Below are 16,466 nucleotides of genomic sequence, written 5' to 3' on the forward strand. Positions count from 1 at the left end.
TGACTTATTGGTATTGCCTGCAAAGAACACATTGAAATACACTGCTGTGTATACCAAAGAGTATTCTTTTGTACCATCTACTATAGCTCAAAATGTGAGCTATTTTCCCAGACGTGCTAGAGCCATCTTCATTCATTCACCTAGTCTAACTTATGTGTCCAATAGGAGACTTTTTCCAGAAGGCCACCTGGGGATGGAATGTATGGACATGAGATGGAATTTTGCCCCCTCTATATGAAGCTAACTGGCCCCCAAGGAAACCAAGTCATAACTTTGGGTTATGAGCCTATGAATACCGAGTTCTAACTAAGAGTCTGCAAGCACAGGACCATTACCAGAACATTGACTGATGCCAGTATGGCTTAGCAGCTCCAGTCATATTTTCTCCAGCCAGTCTTCCACTTACAACAGCATGATCATGGTGCTCTACTCGTCTCCTTCCCAACTTTATATCATAGAAGCATGCAGCATCCCCTGCCTTTGGAAAGAAATACAAAACATGAACACATGATTAAAAAAAGTGTCTGTAGGTAGAATATAAACTTATGGGCCCAAAGAACTCTTCAAATGTTAACTAATTAGTGTTTCCCATCTACAGGCCCAAATCACATCTAAACTATCAAACATAGTTACTATTCCACTTTCTAAAGACAATGTAGGGGCTGGCGTTGTGACACAGTGGGTAAAGCTGTTGACTAAGATGCTGGCATCCCATATGGGCATCAGTTCAAGTCCTGGCTGCTCCACTTCTGATCCAGCTCCCTGCTAATGTACCTGGGAAAGCAGCACAGGATGGCCCAAGTACTTGGGCCCCTGCCACACACACGGGAGACCTGAATGAAGCTCCTGGCTTTGGCCGAGCCCAGTGCTGGCCACTGTGGCCATCTGGGGGGTGAACCAGTGGATGGAAGATCTCTGTCTCTTCTTTTCTCTGTAACTCTGCCTTTCAAATCAATCAGTTTTTAAATTTTTATTTGAAAGGCAGAGTAACAGAGAAAGGGAGAGACAGAGAGATCTTCCAACTGCTAGTTCCCTCCCAAATGGCCACAACAGCCAGGATTGGGCCAGGCTGAAGCCAGAAGCCAGAAGCCAGGAACTCCATTCAGGTCAGGTGACAGGGACCCAAGTATTTGGCCCATCATCCTACTGCCTTCTCAGGGGCATTAGCAGGAAGCCAAATCAAAAGTGGAGTAGCCAGGCATTGGTCTGGCACACCCATATGAGATTCAGGTATCCCAAACTGCAGCTTAACCTGCTGCGCCACAATACCTGTCCTTGGAGACAAGTTTTAGATGTGATAGCCTCTCACCCAGAAATCTTTTCCAAGATTAGGTGCTTTTCTCATTCTGTATTCATTCATTCGATAAATATTTACGGAGTACTTAACTATGTACAAAAGCATTATGCTGTCTGGGTTGCTGAGACGAACTGACCTGGCTTTTGCCTACAGAGTGTGTAACCTATTACGTGATGCAGCATTGTTCATAACTACCAGGCAATGTACAAGTAATGTGCCACAGGACTGGTACAGATTCAACGGGCTAAGTGTGTTAAGCTGGGGTGAGCAGAGCCAGCTTCACGAGGGATGTGGTATTTGAGCTCTCTAACCCTTTGTTCATCTTGGTGGCTATTCAGACCACCCAAAGCAACCTAAAAATCCAATAAATGAGCAATGACAAAGTAAACCATGAGACCCATTTAATGGACTATTACATAGTCATTAAACTGTTTACAGAGTCTGAAGCAACGTGGAAAATGCTTACATTCATGATGTTAAGTGAAAAAGGGCAGAATACAAATGTGTATATACAGTATGCTCACCACGACTATGTAAAACAAAGAAAAACACATATGTGCAAGTCAACAAAGGCAAGGAAACGCACAAAATATTACCGGTTCTTGCAGGTGACCTGCCCTTGCCCCCGCCCCCTTCTTGTGTTTTCAACATTGAGCATGTGTTATTTTTATAACAGGTACATTTTCTCTGCCCCCTCCCCCGTTTTTTTTAAAAAAAGCAAGTTATAAAGGGGCCAAACACCCCCCAAGGCTGCTGTGTCCTGAGCTACAAAGTCCATAACCAAACACAATGCACTTGTGACCATGTAGCAATGGGGAAATTACCTCCTGGTTCTTACCTACTACATTCTTGTTTATATCATAATAGGTTTTTAAAAATAGCTAAAAATAGTACTCAAGGAACATGAAAACAGAGTCATTTTCCTTTCCAGGGAACATGTTATAAAACTGCTTCATCCCCCACTCCCTGGACTCAAATTTGAGCAAAGGGAAGAGCAGATTCATACGGAAGCTGTGCTACATGTCCGCCAGGGGTTATGCCAATGGCTGCTTCTGACAGTGAGAACCGGGAGAGTTCTCATGCTGTCGGCATGTGCACTGTTCATTTCCTCTCCAACAGCTTGCACGTGAGGTCACAGGTCATACCTGATCTTCTAACTCAAGCAGGTCCCAAGCTTCTGTTGCCTGCCCTTGGCCTCTACGCACTTTGACCCTCATTGGTTAGGCTGTCCATGAGCTTGGGCACGCCATCATGCAGCCGGGCTCATGGGCTGGGGATGAAGAACAGCACCTAGTCATGCTGTAGCACACTTACCACCCAGATGTTAGAGCGTGCTTGTAGTTCTGCATTTACCCGGAAGCCACCAAAATCTGAGTCTATTTCCAGTCCACCTGTCTTGGCCAATTCAACATTGGGCTCCAGGCCCACAGCTGCCACTATGTGGTCAGTTTCTACCTGAGGCAACAAAGAAATAATTCAGCCAATTACCATAGTTTCCACTTACTCCTGTGGGCATAAGAACTGCACATCATGCCATTAGAAATTGGGGCTTTAAAAAAATCCCAAGTTGGGGCTGGTGCTGAGGCATAGTGGGTTAAATGGCAGCTTGTAGCACCGGCATTCCTTATAGGCACCAGTCTGAGCCCTGGCTGCTCCACTTCTGATCCAGCTTCCTGCTAGTGCGCCTGAGAAAGCAGCAGAAGGTGTCACGAGTGCTTGGGTACCTGTACACATATGGGAAACCTGGAGGAAGCTCCTGGCTCTCGGCTTTGGTCTGGCCCAACCCTGGCCATTGCAGCCATTTAGGGAGTGAACTAGAAGATGGAAGACTTCGTTTTCTCTGTAACTCCACCTTTCAAATAAATAAATAAATCTTAAAAAAAAAATCATGAGTTTGGGCCGGCACTGTGACACAGAAGGTTAAGCCTCTGCCTGCAGTGTCAGTATCCCATGTATTTGCTGATTTGATTCCCAGCTGCTCCACTGGTGATCCAACTCCCTGCTAATGCACCTGGGATAGCAGCAGAGCATTGGCCCAAGTGCTTGAGCCCCTGAACCCACGTGGGAGACCTGGACAAAACGCCTGGCTTCGGACTGGCCCAGACCCAGCCGTTGTGAGTGAACCAGAGGATGGAAGGTATCTTTCTCTCTGTATCTTTGCCTTTCAAATAAATAAATCTTATAAAAAAAACATGAGTTGATTTACCTTTGGCAAATGGATTTTAAGTTCTATTTCATAATCCCTGCTCCCCTTGCTACCACCTCACAGACATATCCTGTATCACTGGAGGAGAAATCTGGCACCCTGGCAAGGACTCAAAATCTGTGACACAGATGGGAAGGAGCTAAAGGAAAGTGGCTCACAGATGCCTATTCTGGCTATTATCACTCTCTGTTTTGATGTGTGTGTAGGGGGGAGTTAATTCACAAAATTATGACAAGTTAATGGTGGCTGCCAAAAAACCAAATCTACTGGTGTCAGATGGAGGAAGAGGAGTGAGAGAAGGGGAAGGGGAGCCCAGAGGTCTCCTGGAAGCCTGTCTTCCCCTGCTTACCTTCCTGCCATCTTTCAGCTTGATGAGCAACTTGCCACCGCTGACTCCAACTGACTGCACAATCGCATTGGGCATCACCTTAACACCCTCTGTAAAAGCAAATGAGCACTGAGACTGAGCCCAGGAGCCTGTGACCTTCCTGAGCGGAGAAGCTGAGCAGAGGCCTCTCCCAGAGTAAAAGCACTCATCATCAGTGTGCAGGCAGCCTTGGGGAGCTGTGAGAAACACCACCACAGTTCATCTTTAGGACTTCTGGGAATGGTGCATCCGATTTAGAATACCTCTAGAAACTTGGATAGCTGGAGAAAGCTGGAAACATTTTATCTGCCAGGAAATAGAGCCCTATATTCGGGAGGTTCCCAAAGAAGCTAACTTTTCCTGAGGCCACACTCAAAGGAAATACAGGGGCAGCACAAGCAGTCTCTCTACCTCGTCTGACTTTTTCCATGGTCCAGTTGCTGAGGTATTCAGGGAGGATCTTTCCCATATTTCCTTTCTCAGGGAAGAGTTGAATCACTTCTTTGCCCGAGGCTCGAGCTGGGAAGAAAGGGAGTAGTTATAGCAGGAGACAAAAGTGAATCCCAGGAAGACAGAGAGAAAAGTAAAGGTACAGTAGGCAGCCTACAGTAAGCACAGGGCAAAGGTGTGGTCCAGGCCAGAACTCCTGTTGACGGGACACTGGGTCATGAAGGCTTTGCTGCCCAAGTTCATTCACATGGCAAAGACAACAGGTGCTCCATCTGCTACCCCTGGATTAATCTGAAGACTTGAACCCAGTGCACTTCACCCATGCTGTCACCTGAGGCTTCTACAAGTGCTCTGCCACTTCCAAACAAGGAGCACCCTCCCAGGAAAGTGCCCCGAGTTCACAAAGCTGGAAAGTAACGTGCGGCAAAATGCTTGCCATGAAACATTCCAACTGGAACTTGCCGACCTGTCAGGCTGAGGGAAGAGTTTGGCTTTTCATAGGCAGTAGTTCTATAGTCTGCATTGCCCTTAGCACCTTAACCCACTTGCCTTAATAGCTTATTTCCAAGGAGTCCTGGCATAGAGGCGAGAGGAACAGGGAGAAAGCACCCCTATTAAGTTGCTCAGAGGACAGCTTTTCCGTCAACAGGGGAGCCTGTGCCAGAATCAGTTTCAGAGTTTGGGTTTTCACTGTAAACCTTGAACTCTAGCCACCGGCCCTGGTGAACACACTTCTGGAGTTTGTGAGAACCCACCAAAAAGCACGTGATATAAGACAAGAGAAAGAAAACCGAGGTCACCCCCCAGCACTCACCTTTTCTACCAAGGGCACAGGCCAGTTCACTACCCAGGAAGCCCCCACCGATAATCGTAATCGATTTGACTTCTCGAGAAATCTTCTCCAAGGCTCTAAAGTCTCCAATCTGCAGGATCACACCAGTTTAGCGCATGGATCCCCCAAAGGGGCACAGACAACAACACTAGCAAATAGCTCTTTCTTAATCTTTGACAACACTAGTTTGCATAGAATGTCTCCTGGTAAAAAGTGGTTCAATTTCTAGGCAACTGTCTCTCTCCATTGCAACATTCCTTCCATCCACAAAGGTTCTCCACTGGTGACAGTTTTATCCCTTCTTCTCCAGGGGGCCATGTGGCAATGTCTGGAGATATTCTGGATGGTCAGGGCAGGGAGGATCTCCTGGCATCTGGTGGACAGAGGTCAGGGTGCTGTGAACATGCTATCATGCACAGCCGCCAACAACACACACCCATCCAGCCAAAATGTCAACACCACCATGGCTGACAAGCCTTGTCCTATCAAGAACTTAAAGGATGCTACAGAGTGTATAAAATGTCCCCAAGAGTCGCTGGAGAATTACAGCAGTGTTCATCAGCAAAGCACTTAAGAAGCAAACAATCCCCCCCTTCCTTTTCACTTAGGTACTCATTCTCACTTTTCTCCCCGAGGTTTCCACATAGCACTTGCAATGAAAAACACCAAGAGGCTACAAGGAGTTCCAGTGACTCAAATGCATCAGGAAAAAACAAGCATGGAAGGGCAATGAGCAGGAACTATAACGAGCAATAAAGACGCTAGATGTATTTTTCTCCTAGGAGCTTAAAACCCTTGAATGAGGTGTTTGAGGTGCAGAGAGAGGAAGTGTCTTGCTCAAGGCCAGATAACACGTCTGGAAAAGAGCCATAAATAACACTGGGATCTCCCAGCTCCACGGTGGGTACTTGGAGGCCACAAGATGATACTACCTCTTCAAAAACACCACGAGGAAAACACCAAAGCAGACAGATACCTTTCGGAAAAGTGTCGTTCTGCTCTTCACCTCTGCTCCAGCCCTGTCAATGGCAGAGAGATTTCTTGGCGTGCCTCCTGGAAATAAGAGGAAGAAAACCCATTAGTCCACAAGCAGGAGCTACCCTAATCACCACCCCCCACCGCCAACCAAAGGTAGAACTCTCTCTCCTTGGGACTGTGGCTCGTGGCTTGTGTGTGCTCCCTGCTGGTGCCACAGTGGCACTTACAGGGTAAGATGACTTTGTTTTCCTCCAATCGCTTGAGCTTGTGGCAGGATTTTTTTTTTAATCAATTTCTTTGGAGGATCAGATTTCAGAGTCTCTCAAGGGGTGTACCCTCTCCACAGCTGGCCAAAAAGGCCTCATATTTTTGCTTCCATGTTCACTTCTAGTGTATCATGAATACTCCCAGCTAGCACAGCCATGCTGGTTTAACAAACTGCTTCACTCTCTGCTCTTGATTTTTTCCCTACTTTTATTTATTTGAAAGGGGGGGAGGGAGGGAGGGAGGGAGGAGAGGGAGAGGCAGAGGCAGCAGCTGGGAGAGACAAAGCCAGAAGCCTGGAACTCCATGCAGGTCTCCCTCGTGGGTGGCAGGGACCCAATCACTTAAGCCATCACCAGGGTGCATATCAGCAGGAAGCAGGAATTGGAAGCAGAGCCAGGACTGAATCCAGGCACTCTGACATGGGACATGGGGATCCCAAGCAGCGTCTTAACCGTTGCACCAAACGCCTGTCCCTCCTTTCTTGATTTCTGATGGGCACTCACAATGAAGCCACAGATGGCATCGCTTTCAGGGCACAGGGCATGGGCTAAGCAAGAAGAGATGAAAAGGGCAAATTCTTCACGCCTGTACCAGAAGCAACAGCATGGATAATGCAGAAGGGCTGGTGATCCAGACAGCTGGACTCGGCCAGGCTGTGCACCGAGGGAAGACGCCTGCTTCAGAGAATCTGGATTCCGTCCTGTTCAGATTAGGCAGTGATGCCTTCCAGAGAAGGGCGGACCGCCAAATTGCAGTGAGCCGCCAGGGCAGAAAGTCCTCTCCCGAAATACGTACCTGTGGCAATCAAGCACTTTTCATAGGTGATTTGAGAGCCATCATTAAGTTTCACCATGTTGCCTCTCACATCCAGCTGTACTACCTGGTACAGTCACACAGACACATGAAAGAGGTAGAGATGAATTAACTTTGAAAAATATTTTATTGAAATCTAATTCACATAACATAAAATGCACAAGTGTAAAGTGTACAGTTCAGTGGTGTTAAGGATCTTCACAAAATTGTGCAGCTATCACCACAGCCTAATTACAGAACATTTCCATCACCCCCGGACACAATCCCCACATCTATTACCTGTCAGTTCAATGAGAAGAATTAGATCTTGACCTGAAGTGATCCTTAAGAATCATTTCCGGGCTGGCACTGCAGCACCGTGGGTTAAGCCGCAGCCTGAGACACCAGCATCCTGTATCAGAGAGCCAGTTCGGGTCCCAGCTCTTCCCCTTCCAATCCAGCTCCCTACTAATGCACTTGGGAAGGCGGAGGAAGATGTCCCAAGTACTTGGGCCTCTGCCACCCATGTGAGAGACTCAGATGGAGTTCCAGGCTCCTGGCTTCATACTGGCCCATCCCTGGCCATCACTGCTATTTGGAGAGTGAACCAGTGGGTTGAAAATCTCTCTGTCTCTCCCTCTTGCTCTGTCACTCTGCCTTTCAAGTAAATAAAATATTTTAAAAAATCATTCCTAAGTAATCACTGGAATCAAAGCTTCTAGTATCCAGTTTCAAGTGGCCATAAGTTCCTAAGCAGTCAGCATTAGAGCAAGTTACACAGTCCTTGAGTTTTTGTCTGATTTGTGGAAACAGAGAATGGGGACAGTCTTTCTTCCTTTCTTTTAAAAAATTATTTTAAAAAGTAAATTTATCTTCTAATTCCATTTCCCCACAAACTTTGAGAAGCAAAGTGAGCAAGGGAGAGAGGGAAAGAGGGAGTGGAGGGGGGAGGGGGGGACAGAGAGCACACCCACAAGAGTGAGAGTGTTGAGCCGGCGCCGTGGCTCAATAGGCTAATCCTCCACCTTGCGGCGCCGGCACACCGGGTTCTAGTCCCGGTTGGGGCGCCGGATTCTGTCCCGGTTGCCCCTCTTCCAGGCCAGCTCTCTGCTATGGCCAGGGAGTGCAGTGGAGGATGGCCCAGGTGCTTGGGCCCTGCACCCCATGGGAGACCAGGAAAAGCACCTGGCTCCTGGCTCCTGCCATCGGATCAGCGCGGTGCGCCGGCTGCAGCAGCGGCCATTGGAGGGTGAACCAACGGCAAAGGAAGACCTTTCTCTGTCTCTCTCTCTCACTGTCCACTCTGCCTGTCAAAAATTAAAAAAAAAAAAAAGAGTGAGAGTGTGTGAGAGCAGGCACTCCCACCCACTGGTTCACTCCCCAGATGCCTGCAATGTCCAGGGGCTGAAGCTGGAAACCAGGAACTCCATTCAGATCTCTTATGTGGGTGGCAAGAACCTAATTTACCTGAGCCATCACTGCTGTCTCCCAGGGTCTGCGTTAGCAGGAAGCTGGATCAGGAGCCTGAGCTGGGAATCCAACCGAGGTACTGTGATGCAGGATGTGGGTGTGTCAACCACCAGGCTGAACCCTTGCTCTGGGGGCAGCCTTTTCTCTGTGTGGCTACTTGGAACCCTTATTTCTTTCTTCACAACTCTTGCACATCCACAGCATTTTTGCAGAATGCCTTCTCCGACTTCTAGTCTTCACTGAAACTTGGCTCACCCCCAAGGACAGCTTACGTGTAGTGACTGTGAGTTCACGCACATTTCACGTGACAAGCCCAGAGGAAAGGCTGGCGTTTTCCAGGTTTCTTGAGGTTGCTGCTGCTCCCAGCTTCTTAGGCCTTCATTCGCCTCTGAGAGGCTCCAACCTCTCTCTCTGCAAATCACTGTTATGGAGCCACCTCCTGGCCACTCCTTCTCATTCACTGAAGACCTTGGAACCTGGTTTGTACTTTTCCTCTGAGCCACATCCAGAACCTTGTCATTAACAAAACCTCTACTTATACCTCAAACACTCCGCTCTTTGGTCCCAATTTTGCATCCTCCCAGCTTTCTCTCACTCTTACCATCTCTCACACTTGCTTCCATCTTCTCTGTTTACCTGGCTCACTGTTCAATACCAGCCACTCTGGGACAATGGCAGATCATCCGAACTGTTCTCTTGCCAGCTCCGTTAATGCCCTTGCAAAGACTCCTTTCTATGGTTAAGAGCTGGAGCTTTGGAGTCAGAGAGATCAGGACTCCTTAGCAGCTGTGAGACCATCCAAGAAATATTAAGCACCTATTATGCGTCAGGCACTGTGCAAAGTGCCGGGGACACAAAGGCGACAAAGACAGACATCCTCCCTGCCTTCAGAGTTTAGTATCCAAGACAGTTTAACAAGCACCAACAGTAATCAAGAGTGACAATGGTGGCACGAGTCGTAAGGGCAGCGCAGGTAGCACTAGGAACTCGAGTCAGGCTGGGATGGGTGAAATTTCCCAGAAACAAGGGCATAAACTGAGATCTGAGGGCCGTGTAACTTCCTTAGCCTCCTTTGGTTCATCCTTGGTAAGCCCCCTTCCACAATCCCCCTAACTGGACCCTCCCTCACACTGTCTACTCTCAGAAAACCACCTTAGGTCAGGTCTTATTGCAAAAGCAAGTGAAGCCATTTGCTGTGATCGTTCTCAGCTTCCTGTAAGAGTTCCTCATTTGCCCAAAGACCTGTTCCTATCTTTCTTCACTTCTTTCTTCCAGCTTCTGGGATGCGGTGTCCTTTCTGTTCTGACCTCCATCTCTTCCTTGCCCTTCTGGACCCATCCTCTAAGAATCACCCACTTATTCCCTACGCTCTCTCTCTCTCCTGACATTTTATACCCTCGACCCATTAACATGCTTGGACCAGCCAATAAATCCCACCTTCGGTTCTGTCTAATCACTACCCCTCTTTTCTCACTGAAACTTTTTTCAAAAAAGATTTATTTATTTATTTCAGAGGCAGAGTTACAGAGAGGGAGAGACAGAGAGAGAGGTCTTTAATAATCCACTGGTTCACTCCCCAAACGGCTGCAATGGCCAGGGCTGGGCCAATCTGAAGCCAGGAGCCAGGAGCTTCTTCCGGGTCTCCTACATGGGTGCAGGGACACAAGTACTTGGGCCATCTACCGCAACTTTCCCAGGCCATAATCAGAGAGCTGGATTGGAAGAGGAGCAGCCGAGAGATGAACTGGTGCCCATATGCGATGCTGGCATTGCAGGCAGTGCTTTACTTACTATGCCATAGCACCAGCCCTCTCAAACTTTTTTTTTAAAGCTTTATTTATTTATTTGAAAGGCAGAGTTAGAGAGGCAGAAGCAGAGAGATAGGTCTTCTATCTGCTGGTTTACTCCCCAAATGGTCACAACTGCCAGAGCTGGGCCTATCTGGAGGCAGGAGTCTGGAGCTTCTTCTGGGTCTCCCACATGGGTGCAGGGGTCCATGCACTTGGACCATCTTCCACTGCTTTCCCAGGCACATTAGCAGGGAGCTGGGTCAGAAGTGGAGCAGCCAGGACTTGAACTGGTGCCCGTATGGGACACCGGCAGAGCAGGCAATGGCTTTACCCGCTACGCCACAGTGCCAGTGCCACCCAAACTTAAAGGCCAAAACCCAGAGCCAAGAACTCAACCCAGGTCTCTCATGTGGGTGGTAGGGACCCAAGTACTTGAGTCATCACAACCGCCTCCCAGGATCTGCACTGGTAGGAAGCTGGAGTCAGGAGCTGGAGCAGGGAATCAAACTCGATTATTCCAATGTGGGAGATGGCATCTTAACCACTAGGCTATCTGCCTGCCCCCACATTTAAAATTTATTTGTGTTTGAAAGGTAGAGTTACAGAGAAAGAGGAAGAGAGAGGGAAAGAGGAAGAGAGACAGCTCCTCCATCAGCTGGTTCACTCCCCAAATGGCCACAATGATTGGGACTGGGCCAGGCTGAAGCCAGGAGCTTGGAACTCCAGCCACGTCTCCCAGGTGAGTGTCCCCTAGGGAGCCAAGTACTTGAGCCATCATCTGCTGCCTCCCTGGATGCGCTGGCAGGAAACCGGATCAGTAGTGGAGAAGCAGGGACTCATATGAAATGCCAGAGTCACAGGTGGTGGCTTAACGTGCTGTGTCCCAACGCTGGCCCCTGCCCCCACCTTCAAGCGTTCTGAAAGAGTGGTTCATCCTCTCTTCTAACTAACTAATGGCTGAAGCGCTGAACTGAACGGGACAGTTGACAATCCTTTTCTTAGCAGATTTCCCTGCCACAGTAACACTGGAGATCGCATCCTCCTTCTAGTAAGCCCCTGACGTCTTGGACCTGGCCCAGCTCTTCTCATCCTGTTCCTTAAATGCTTCCCTAGTCTCCTTTGTGGGTCCACTTCTTCAGCCTGTCTTCTCAAAGCTGGGGCTCCCCAGGGTTCCATCCTAGCCTCACTGAAGTTCTCCCTGGGAGGCCTCCGCACACTCATGGTTTCAGCTCTCACATACATGTAGATGATTCCTGAATGCCTATCTGAGCCCAGCTCCCTCCCCTGGTATCACAGTCTACATCCAACTGCCGGAAGACACCTTCACACACATGCTGTGCTTCATGCTTAACACTGCCAAACTGAATTCTATCTTCCCCTTCAACCAGCTCTTCCTCTTGGGTTGCCATTCTCAGCTAGGGGATCCCTGCCATCCACGCGGACACACAAGCTAGAATTACAAAATCCCCTCTGCCTCCTCTCTCTCCTTCCTTTCATCAACCACTGGGCCTTGTCAAAGTGGCCTGCTAAGCAGGCCTCAAGTCCACCCCCCACTCTTCTTTCCCTTCATATCAGGAAGCAATACAGCAATGTTATTAAGAGCTTAGGCTCCGGAATCAGAATATCTGGGTCCCAACGCTACAGACAGATCTGGCTCAAATCCCGTCTCTGCCACTTATTAGCTGTGTGAGTTTAGGTGAGCTATTTAAATTCACTTGTTTATTTTTCTAAAAATCTTGATTTCTTTCTCTTTAAAATGGAAATAATACCTTCCTCCTAAGATTATCATAAGGTTAAAATTAGACAATACACATAAAGCATTTCTTCTGAGATCAGAATAAGTACTGTTCACATTTTAGCTCTTTTTCTTCATCATCATCATCTCTGTTGTCCTAATTTGCACTCTTATCATGTCAGTTGGATTACTGTAAAGATATTCCCAATGGTCTCTCTCTAGTCTCGTCCCCCTGAAATCCATTCCCCTCTTGGCCAACTGTGATAATTTACAATTCAATCAAAGCATTTATAATTGTGTCTAAGTCAATAGCTCCCCAGTGCAGATAAAGCGCAAGCTCTTTCACACGACAAATAATGCCCTCTACAACCAGGTTGCTGCGTCTCTCAGTTTCATCCCTTGCCACTCCCAACTTGTACTTTCTGCTCTATCTGGAGCTGTCTGCCTCTTTCCTTTACACTTCTCATGCTTTTTCATATCCTTGAGCCTTTGACTACACTGCTCACTTTTACTTGAATGCTCTTCACTCTCCTCTTGTGCGGTGAATACCTCTTTATTCCATAAGTCTCCGCATTCTCTTAAGGCTTTCTCCTCCAGGAAGCCTTCCGACACCATCACTCTACAGGTACTCTTCCCAGTAATTCCTACAACACACTATACATGTCTTACTATACATCTATGTGTTACGATCATGTGTTTAGGTCTCTGCTTAGTGTTGTTAGCCCCTAGAAGGCAGGCCTTGGCTGTTACTTACACACAGGGGATACTTAACACACAATGGCTCATTATCAGTGTATCCACAAACCTAGATCCATCTTCTCTGCCAAATGTCCCTTTACAGAAGCAGGTCTACCCCTGTCAAAGATGGATCCTCCACACGTGCCCTGGAAGCCACCTACCCTGAGCTTTACTTCTTCAGAGAACCCTCCTCTCCCTACTGAAACACTGCCATTAGTTTACAAACATACTGCAGTGCTTTCCATTAACAAAATCAAAACGTAACACTACACAATAACACCTTCCTGGGATCCCATGAATGTCCTCTGATAACTGCCCATTACTCAGGCACTCACCCTTTGTAAAGTCTAATGATATCTTCCATGCCGAGTTTTGCTGAATTATTTTACTGCCCTGAATAATAAACATTTGTCAATATCTCATCATTGACAATCCCAGAGAAAAGTTAGTCCCAGAAAAACAGGAAGGAGATGAAGGGCAGAAGAGCAAATAGGAGGGTCACGGACCTCAGTTTGAGAAAATGTAGCAGGCGTGCTATCCTAGGCTTTGATACCATAAGCTGAGCATCCCAGATCCAAAAATGCCAAATGTAAATGCTCTGAAATGTAACACTTTTTGAGCGTCAACTCCAGGCTCCACATGTTTTGGATTTCGGAGCATTTTGCATTTTGGATTAGGGACGCCCAACAGGTAACGTCTATGAAAATATTCCAAAACTGGAAAAACTGACATTTCAAACTTCTGGATCAGGATACGCACCCAGCAGTGCTTTCCCCAGAAAGACATAATGGGCAACATCAAAACTAAAGTGACTCGACCCTTCTTTGATGAACTACACAGGCAGCACAGACATGGACGGCAGCAGGAATGCACATTGCTCTCTGTGCTGGCAGGCACATAGGAGAGCCTGACCAAGGAAGCAACGTTTTGGCTCACCTTCTTCCCAGTGAGGACAGCCACACCGCCATTCTCAATGTGAGGCAGGTCCTGAGCAGAGACATAGAAAGAAGGTGGCTGGAAGTATATGCTGTATGGAAAAGAGGGGGAAAATGTTATAAGCATCTGGGACTGCCATCAGCGTCCCCCATAGCTTTAATAAAATCATTGCCATCATGAAAAAATCTTTTGGAGTATTTTCCAATGGAACACTCAATGATTCATAACTAAGTATAATTTTGCCCTCAAAGAGACATTTGTGGTCATGACAACTTGGGTAAGTAGAGGCTAGGGATGCTACTAAACATCCTATAATGTGCAGAACAGTTCCCTAGCCCCAACAACTAATTATCCTTGCCCAGATGTCAACAGTGCTGAGTTTGAGGAACTCTAGATTTAGATTCATTTCCAATCAGAAGAGGAGCACCCAAGCAGCTGGTATTCACGTACCCACCAACATGAATTGTCCAGAATGCTGCTGGCCAATGGAATGACTAGGTCTAGCTCCTGAGATGCTGCTGCCTCAAATAGCTAATTAATTAACTATATTAATTGAGAGGTGGCTAATTTAATTGGAAGTAAGCATCCTACTTGAACATGGAACACGATAGTGGGGCTGAGGGAGGTGGGTAGGTTTGCAAAATTTAGTTGAGTATCAAAGGGATCACTAATGGAAAAAAATTGGAACTAAAAGAACACAGTGCCAGAATCAAGAGATCTAAGGGGTTCTTTAGAAGGAAAAGGCAGGGGAGAGGGGAGGAAAAAAAAGGAAAAGGCTTCTAGCCCTCTATTTCTTTCATGCAAACATTCTAATATTCTTTTTTAAGGTTTATTTATTATTTGAAAGGCAGAGATACAAAGAGGAGAGAGAGAGACTTTCCATCTGCTGGTTCACTCCTCAAATGGCCCCAAAAGCCAAGGGTAGGCCAGGATGAAGCCAGGACCCCAGAGTTTCCTCCAGGTCTCCCACATGGGTACAGGAACCCAAGAACTTGGGCCATTTTCCACTTTCTCAGGTCCATTAGCAGGGAGCTGGATCAGAAGTAGAACAGCTGGGTACTCAGTGCCCAAATGGGATGCCGACATTACAGGCAGAGGCTTAACCTGTTACACACAACACTGGCCCCAAACATTCTAATAAAGAGGCTCTTTTTAAAAAATATTTATTTATTTTAAAAGTCAGTTACAGAGGGAGGGGGGAGGAAGGGAGGGAGAGAAACAGAGAAAGGGAGAGAGGGAGAAGGGGAGAGAGGGAGGGGGAGGAGGAGAGGGAGGGAGAGAGAGAGGGAGAGAGGGAGACAGAGAGAGAGACAGAGAGAGAGAGGGGAGAGAGGGGAGAGAGGGGAGAGAGGGGAGAGAGGGGAGAGAGGGGAGAGAGGGGAGAGAGGGGAGAGAGGGGAGAGAGGGGAGAGAGGGGAGAGAGGGGAGAGGAAGATGTTTTATCTGCTGGTTCAGTCCCTAGATGGCTGCAATGACCAGGACTGGGCCAGGCCAAAGCCAGGAGCGTCATCTGGGTCTCCCACATGAGTGGCAGGTGCCCAAGGACTTGGGCCATCTTCTGCTGCTTTTCCCAGGCCATTAGCAGGGAGCTGCATGGGAAGTGGGGCAGCTGGGACATGAATTGGTGCCCATATGGGATGCCAGCTTTGCAGATGCTGGCTTTACCTGCTGCACCACAGCACTGGCCCCAAGAGGTTCTTTCTTACAGTCTTCCTCCTCTACCCTACAATTGTGTCTGCTCGGGTGTCAAAGAAAGTGCCATTACACAGTCTGCTTTGCTTTTATGAGACATATCCAAATATATAAAGTATAAGGTAAGTATAAAGAAGTGACAACACAGGTCAGCTGACTCACCAGAGAAGGCCATCACACAGGTGCCAGAGACAGGAGTGTTAGTATTTTAGAGGCCACCATTATGTGGTCAACTGCTGGTAGATCTCCTAACAGAATCCAGGATTCTTGCCCTCTGTAGCCTGTTGCCTCTAGGCTGTGCGTACCATACTGGACACCAGCGAACAGCCAAGTCATCCCTCCTATTCTCTTCACACAATCAGTGGCAAAATCCTAACCCACTCCCTGCGCTTAGTTGAAATGGCTGGGCTGGCCCACTTTACATAGAACACACCTTCTTTCTTTTCCATTCCACTGTTTGAATCGTAGTGTCTTTGTGACATTTGGATCATCTGAAAACCACAGTTCTTTTGAAAGAGGAGGTCGCATGTATGGCAGTTCTGGATCTTCAGATACAATCAGTACCTTTAGACACAAAAATAATACTTATCAGAAGCAAGTCATTTAAGAGGCAAATGTCAAAGTGCTCATGGTGGCTAAGTGTTTGCAGACAATACCCGGTGTGCCAAGCAAAATCCCGTGCACCTTACCCTGGCCCCAGGATCCCGAGCACGGATGGATCTGGCTGCAGCAAAAGCAGCAGTGCCTCCACCGATAAGCAGGAAAGGAACATGACTGGGTACCCTGACTTGAGAAACTGGCTCTCCTTCTGGAGCTGTAAGCGATAGACCAGACAGGGTGAATCTTCTTCAAGTCTCAGATGACTCCTTGCCACTATTAAAAAAAAAAATCACCTTGTACTTGGCTAAATTCTTTG

At 47.6% G+C, this 16,466-nt stretch overlaps 1 protein-coding gene across 6 annotated transcripts in view; it reads right to left on the bottom strand.

The window, feature by feature from the left end:
• Window positions 1–16,466, bottom strand: part of AIFM1 (apoptosis inducing factor mitochondria associated 1) — a 36,399-nt gene that overhangs the window by 4,483 nt on the left and 15,450 nt on the right. For 4 of the 6 annotated variants that reach the window (XM_002720291.5, XM_002720290.5, XM_070066472.1 and 1 more), the window contains 10 exons: window positions 16,240–16,364; window positions 15,984–16,114; window positions 13,859–13,949; window positions 7,193–7,277; window positions 6,129–6,205; window positions 5,135–5,243; window positions 4,282–4,389; window positions 3,853–3,941; window positions 2,612–2,752; window positions 336–478 (listed from right to left, as the gene is read on the bottom strand). In XM_002720291.5, the coding sequence (XP_002720337.1) occupies window positions 336–478; window positions 2,612–2,752; window positions 3,853–3,941; window positions 4,282–4,389; window positions 5,135–5,243; window positions 6,129–6,205; window positions 7,193–7,277; window positions 13,859–13,949; window positions 15,984–16,114; window positions 16,240–16,364 (1,099 nt within the window). Of the gene's footprint in view, window positions 1–335; window positions 479–2,611; window positions 2,753–3,852; window positions 3,942–4,281; window positions 4,390–5,134; window positions 5,244–6,128; window positions 6,206–7,192; window positions 7,278–13,858; window positions 13,950–15,983; window positions 16,115–16,239; window positions 16,424–16,466 lie in introns of all 6 variants that reach the window. The other 2 variants (XM_070066473.1, XM_070066474.1) reach the window with 1 other exon arrangement.

The sequence above is a fragment of the Oryctolagus cuniculus genome, chromosome X (assembly GCF_964237555.1).
Source record: "Oryctolagus cuniculus chromosome X, mOryCun1.1, whole genome shotgun sequence".
NCBI lineage: Eukaryota > Metazoa > Chordata > Mammalia > Lagomorpha > Leporidae > Oryctolagus > Oryctolagus cuniculus.